Below are 6,365 nucleotides of genomic sequence, written 5' to 3'. Positions count from 1 at the left end.
GCCTGGAAAATACTAAGTGTCTGATAAAAGCTTGTTGCATGAATGAAAATAAATGAAAATAAACAGAAGGGTATCACAAGATTACAAAAAGGCAACTATTGATTTTCAAAAGGAAGAGGACACAGCATGCAAACAATAGGACTTTGATTCCTGGGAAAATTCTTGAAAGAATCATTAGAGAAACTTAATGTACATCTAGGAAGAGAAGTGGTGAGTACCAAGAGTCAACATGGTTTCATATTGCTTCATCAAGAGGTGGTCATGACAGACTAACCATTTTTGATAGTTACTAAACTGGTAGATGAAGGGGACAGGGATTGGACTTGTGATTTCATTATTAAACTCCCAGTTGAGAAAATTCCCACTGCCAAAGTAGGTCAGTATCAGTGTAACTCAGTAGTCTCAGAGAATTGCTTGGTACACAGGCTTAAAAACACCAACACTTGCTGCATGCACCCTAAGTAGATTAAAATTAGTTAGAAAATTTAACAAGATAAATAAAAATACAATAGATAAGGCTAATATATTGGTTTTTTAAGTCAATATGCAGCAGATAGGGATCCTTATGTACAGCTTTTTGATTTGAGTTTGTTACCACTGGCTTATAACATTGAGAGAGTAAATGATTTGCCCAGGGTCACAGTGCTAATATCAGACACAGGACTAAAAGTCAGATCTTCCTAGCTTTAAGGCGAGTTTTCTATCCACTATGCCATACTATCCACAGGTAGTTCTCCAGGATTTTAGGAAAGCTTTTGATCTTTTTTTTTTGGTGAGGCATTTGGGGTTAAGTGACTTGCCCAGGGTCACACAGCTAATAAGTGTTAAGTGAGGACAGATTTGAACTCTGGTCCTTCTGAATCCAGGGCTGGTACTCTATCCACTGAGCCACCTAGCTGCCACGAAAGCTTTTGATCTTAAAAGTAGCTCATACTATTCAGGAGCAAATGCTGTGGGATTAGATGATAACACAAATAGATTTAGAACCGGTTAATCATCTAGGCTCAACTAGTAGCTTTCAGTGGATTACTCAAGGGATCTACTTGTGACTTTCAGTGGTTTGACATTTTTATCAGTTATTTTGATAAGGGCATAGGCTGTATCAAAAATATGCATGATGCTAAGAAGTGAATATATAACTTCTAGGGATAAGGATTTGACCAGTATATCTGTTTATACTGTCCTTACCAGACCTCATCTGGAGTACTGTGTAATTATGAGTACAATAGTTTTTAAAGACAGTGATAAGTAGAGGGAATCCCTGGTTCCAGGAAGGAAAGAAGGAGAGTGAAGGGCCTTGAGTTCATGTCCTAAGCAACTGGGGATGGTTATCTTAGACAAGACTGAGGGGAGGCATAAACTTCCCCCATTAAACTTGCTTGATTAGGCTCCAGAGAGCAGAACCAGGAAAAATGGATGAAGATTGCAAAGAGGTAAATTTAAGCTATACACAACAGTTTCCTAGTAGAATTGGGCCAAGTCGAACAGATTGCCTCTAAGGGTGGTGGGCTCCCCAACCTTGGAGGTTTCAAGCACAGGCTAGATGACAGATGATAATGGGAATCCCTTCTAATTCCCAAATTAGGTATGCTACTATCATGTTGTTGTGAAATTTTGAGGAAGAGTTTTCTCAGTGAAGAGGCTAAATAAATCATCTGCTCTAATTATGGGAAAATGGGTAGTTGTTTAGTAAAAGAGAGAAGATGGTCTTAAATAGTCAATAAGAGTTGAGGGGGATGGAATGGAATTGTTGAAAATGAGTGAGGGAACTCAGATTATGAATCATGATCTTCAGCGCATAAAATATGGCTAATATAATGACTTCTTTCAGTGTGCTCAGGAACCCTGAAATAGGAATGGAGAAATCAAATGGGAGGGGTTACTTGGAAATGAGGATTATTAGCAGCTAGAGAATGGCAGAAAAGCCTAGTGAGGGGGCAGCTAGGTGGCGCAGTGGATAAAGCACTGGCCTTGGATTCAGGAGTACCTGAGTTCAAATCCAGCCTCAGACACTTGACACTTAACTAGCTGTGTGACCCAGGGCCTAGTGAGCAAGGTCTTCTCATTAGGTAGTGTAATTTTACACACACACACACACACACACACACAACACACATACATATGTGTTTATATAATCTGTTCCTTACATTATTCCCTCATCACTGAACAAAAAAACGAAAAAGCAAAACTCATTCATTTTACTGGACTATACCTGCTTAATATGGTCATGCCCAAAAAGGTTTCTCTGTGTATTTTAAATTCATTATTGCTCTCTGGCAAGAGACATGTGGAGTGCTACATCTTCAGTCCTCTGAACTTGTGGTTTAGTATTTCAGTGACCAAAGTTTTAATGTCTTTAAAAGATATTTTACTCTACAACATTGAAAACTTTTTTCTCTTTGTTCTGCTCATTCCTCTCCATATTAGTTCAGAAAGCTCATTTCAGTTTGACATTTTTCTGTCATAGTGATGTTCCATTACATTCATATATGGTGATTTGTTTAAATCATTCTCCAAAAAGAGGGCCATTTCCCCAATTATTTCTATGAAAAGAGCTTCTATAAATATTTTTGTACATGTAGGTTCTTTTTTTCCCTTTCTTTGATTTCTTTGGTTTAGAGGCCTAGTAGTGGTATTGCAGGTGGATCACAGCAGCAAGACTGGAGAGAGGCTCATACAAGGGCACTGCAAGGACCTCAAAGTAAAAGGTCAGTGAAGAATAACTAAATGGTATAGAAACTGAAGTGCTGGAGCATGAGGAATATACTTGTGCCTCCTCCTAAATGCAAGGTAAAAGAAAACTTGAGTCACCAGTAGAGGGGGCTTCGAGGGATATCCTTTCCTTGATTTTCCATTAAAATGAGGATGAAGAAGGAAAAGGAATTGAAAACTGATCGCATAAGGGAGCTTGCTGAAAACAGAGTAGCGTTTCCAAAAGGTACAGTGCAATAGGCTTGGTAACAGGTACTACTGAGGATTAAAGTAGGACTACTGTGGTATGTTTCCTTTGTAGAACTAAAAAGGTTTGTAGTTTTGATCCTTGTTTCATAGTTTATGCTCACATCAAATGTCTTCAAGTATGCTGTGGCACTGTGGCTGAGGAACCAAACCAGCTTTCTGAAGAGATATTTAGCCTTTTTGAATGGGGAGAGGCAGATCTAAATGCACATCTAAATGGGGAGATGCAGATCTAAGTCTTACAACACTTAACTTTGTGATTCTATGTGTTGCCTGAGTTTTCAAGACTTCTCTAACATGTAATACAATCTGTGAGATCCTACACAGCATAAAATAATCACAGGGGGCCCTACCTGGTCCATTCCCACTGCTGCACTGGGATAACATTAGAGTACAAAGGGCAGAGCTCTCAGGGGTCCAGTACTGACCTGGTGCTTTCAGCAGTATAAAGACAGGTAGCTTAAGCAGCCCTTTTCCAAGCAATCAGGTACAACTGGCTAAATTCTAATTTCTGTGTATTTTATCACTATGAAATATCATCTGCTGTAAAGGAAATTCCTGTGTGCAACTGTAACTTAGAGTAACCCAGAGTGGGTGGTGTAGTGGTGTTACTGGCTAGAAGTTTGACCTTATTAATGAGGTTTCCTGAATTAAAATACACTTTTACCAAAGAAGCAAGAAGAAGAAAAAAATTATGCAACAAATTTTATTCAGCATAATCAGTCCCAACACTCAGCACAAAAAGTTTACAGAGAATAGAAAGTGCATTATTAATAAAAGCCAGTCTTTTTACTAAAAGAAAAGAGAAAATATATTATTGATTCAAAATATCTTACACTTGAGTGATACTGCAATAACTTATTCTGGGCACCTACTGACAGGAAGAGAAGAGGAGACAAGACTGTTGTCACAGGGAAAACTCATTCATTCCCCAGCTGATATCTGTGAATTCAGTAGAGATCACTGAGACCTGCAGTCTTTCTTGCTTTCTGCATTAATGCCCTTAGCTGAAACTGTTTCCGGGATAGAAGTCGAACATGCTGTTGGGATGGAAAAAAAAGTTTCTGCAGTGAGATCCAAGAACAATACATGGTGAGTAACAGTCATCAAGCACCAAGTGAAGAGGCTTCCTGCTTGAGGGCACTGAAATGCTGTCAAAGCCACTCCAAGTACAGTGTTGCCATAGAAACAGTCCACTATCTTAAAGGCAGCTCTACTGAATCCATCATTCTTTTCATCAATGGCCTGGCACAGGAGATGTCACGGATGGTTCTGAGGTGAAATTTGAAACAACCAAGACCCAGAGGAAATTTGTATAGAAAGCTTCATAACAGCTTTTCACTGGTCCCTACAACTATTTTTTCATAATCAAGAGCAGAACTTTTGTGGAAGCTCTCTGATTTCACTGTCATGCGACTGACCCTTAAGGTGTATGTGGGGGTTGGGGGTGGGTCCTTATTACACAGCAGGGAATGGGAAGCTGGCTGCCTGTGATTTTGGGAAGACCAGGGAGCAGAGAAAAGGTTAGGTGGTAAAGGGGAGGGAGAATTGTTAGTTTGTGTTCTACATCAGCCCTGGAACCTAAGACAGAAGACACAATTCTGAATTGATCTACTGAATATCATGGTATTTAGATCTGGAAGGGATGGATCTAGTTCTACCCACCATTTTACAGATGAGGGAAGTGAGGTCCAGGGAGATTAAATATTTTCCCATGGTCACCAGAAGCAGAAGTGAGACCTCCTAACTTCAAAAGAGAGGCATGAAGTCCTGACCTAGAGCAAGTCACTTACTCAGAGCTAGTTGGTACAGTGTTGCCTTTAGTCATAAAAACCTGGAATCAAATACTGCCTCACACACTTAGTAGGTGTATGATCCCAAAGTCACTTCATAATGTTTATATGTGCTGGGTACTTTGCAAAAAAAAATTTTTATTTGGACCACAGACCTTTTCATTGGTCTATGAACTGGGACCCTGAAGGATAAAGGATAAAGGATGTGACATGGGCATAGAGCCCTGAACCCTCTATTGGGTTCACCTGCAAACCTTAAAGTGCTATCAACTATTATTATTAGACAACCCTCTAAACCTCAGTTTATTCATCTGTAAAATGGGGGCTGGGCCAGATGGTTTTGAAAGTCCCTTTTCAGTACTAAATCCTAAAACTGCCAGACATCAAAATCTGAGGTTTCAGGACTTGTTAGTTGAGATAAATAATTCAAGATGTAGGTTGATAACATTCAAAGGCTTACCTTCAGAAAGACATCTAGGTCGATCACTCCCCTTCTTAAGGCTTCCCCCAGGTAAAAGATGGTATCCTCAATTGCATTTTCTTCTGCATACAAGTTCAGGATCTGTCTGTAGAGTGGGGCTGTGGGAATGATAACTTCATCAATGTCATTGTTTTCAGACTGATTTTCCATTTTCTCCAAAGCAGAACTCAGCTCTTCATCCTTCTTTTTCAGTAATTCAATGTTTTTATCAACTTCAGCCTGTAAACAAGATGAGTCCAAATGTGAAAATTTTTTATGTACCAATGTATTTAGCATTTTATGAAGAATTAGGTGTCTACAACTTAAAAGAGTCCTCTCCCTCAGACAAAGAATCTGACCAAGAAAATCTTGCCTGGGGTTCTCTCATTACATAATTAGTACTACTTCACACATGATAGGATCTTATTAGAAAAAAAGAAAAGTACTGTAGTGTCACAACAAATATAACAAGGTAAATGAACATTTGAATAAACTTGGCCAAGGAGGGGGAGTAAGCCAAAGGTGTATACTGAGTAATCCTCACTGAGTAATCAATAGTTTATAGTCTCACATGGGAAGGCTGACTATGAGAATTATTAGCTCTATGTCACAGCACAGACAATAGCTACCTATAAACATAGATTACATAACTGGCAGCTACTTTCACATCAGGAAGTGACAAATGGGAAGATTTTTCACAAAAAACGAGATTTTCCATGTAGATTAACAAATTTTCTGACCCTAAATAGATTAAATGCCTAGAGTTCCCAAATGTGGGAGGTACTAGTTAACAGTCAGCTGTGTAAACTCTTTGGTTAATGAAGTTTATTTTCTTTTACTTTTTCTAGCTCTGACTACAATTCCAGAATAATTCTGGGCCTGCAAATTACAAGAACTTTTAAAATAGGTAAAGGCCAGGGCAGCTAGATGGCGCAGTGGTTAAAGCACCGGCCCTGGATTCAGGAGTACCTGAGTTCGAATCCGGCCTCAGACACTCGACACTTACTAGCTGTGTGACCCTGGGCACGTCACTTAACCCCCATTGCCTGCAAAAAAACCCCCAAAACAAAACCCCACAATAAAATAGGTAAAGGCTGTTTAAATTCACTGAATACACAGGAAAGTGCTGCAGTGGCAACAAGAAAGGGTGAGCT

General features: G+C 39.3%; 1 protein-coding gene across 1 annotated transcript in view; it reads right to left on the bottom strand.

The window, feature by feature from the left end:
- Window positions 1-3,755: 3,755 nt before the first annotated feature.
- TSG101 (tumor susceptibility 101) overlaps window positions 3,756-6,365 on the bottom strand; it is a 99,532-nt gene continuing 96,922 nt past the window's right edge. The window contains exons 9-10 of the mRNA XM_043970586.1: window positions 5,212-5,451; window positions 3,756-3,998 (exon numbers count right to left, since the gene is read on the bottom strand). Coding sequence (XP_043826521.1) covers window positions 3,909-3,998; window positions 5,212-5,451 — 330 coding nt within the window. The 3' untranslated portion in view covers window positions 3,756-3,908. The remainder of the gene's footprint in view (window positions 3,999-5,211; window positions 5,452-6,365) is intronic.

This window comes from Dromiciops gliroides, chromosome 6 (genome assembly GCF_019393635.1).
Source record: "Dromiciops gliroides isolate mDroGli1 chromosome 6, mDroGli1.pri, whole genome shotgun sequence".
Lineage (NCBI taxonomy): Eukaryota > Metazoa > Chordata > Mammalia > Microbiotheria > Microbiotheriidae > Dromiciops > Dromiciops gliroides.
Note: the sequence above shows the minus strand (reverse complement) of the source record. Positions and strands in the feature narration are given on the sequence as shown.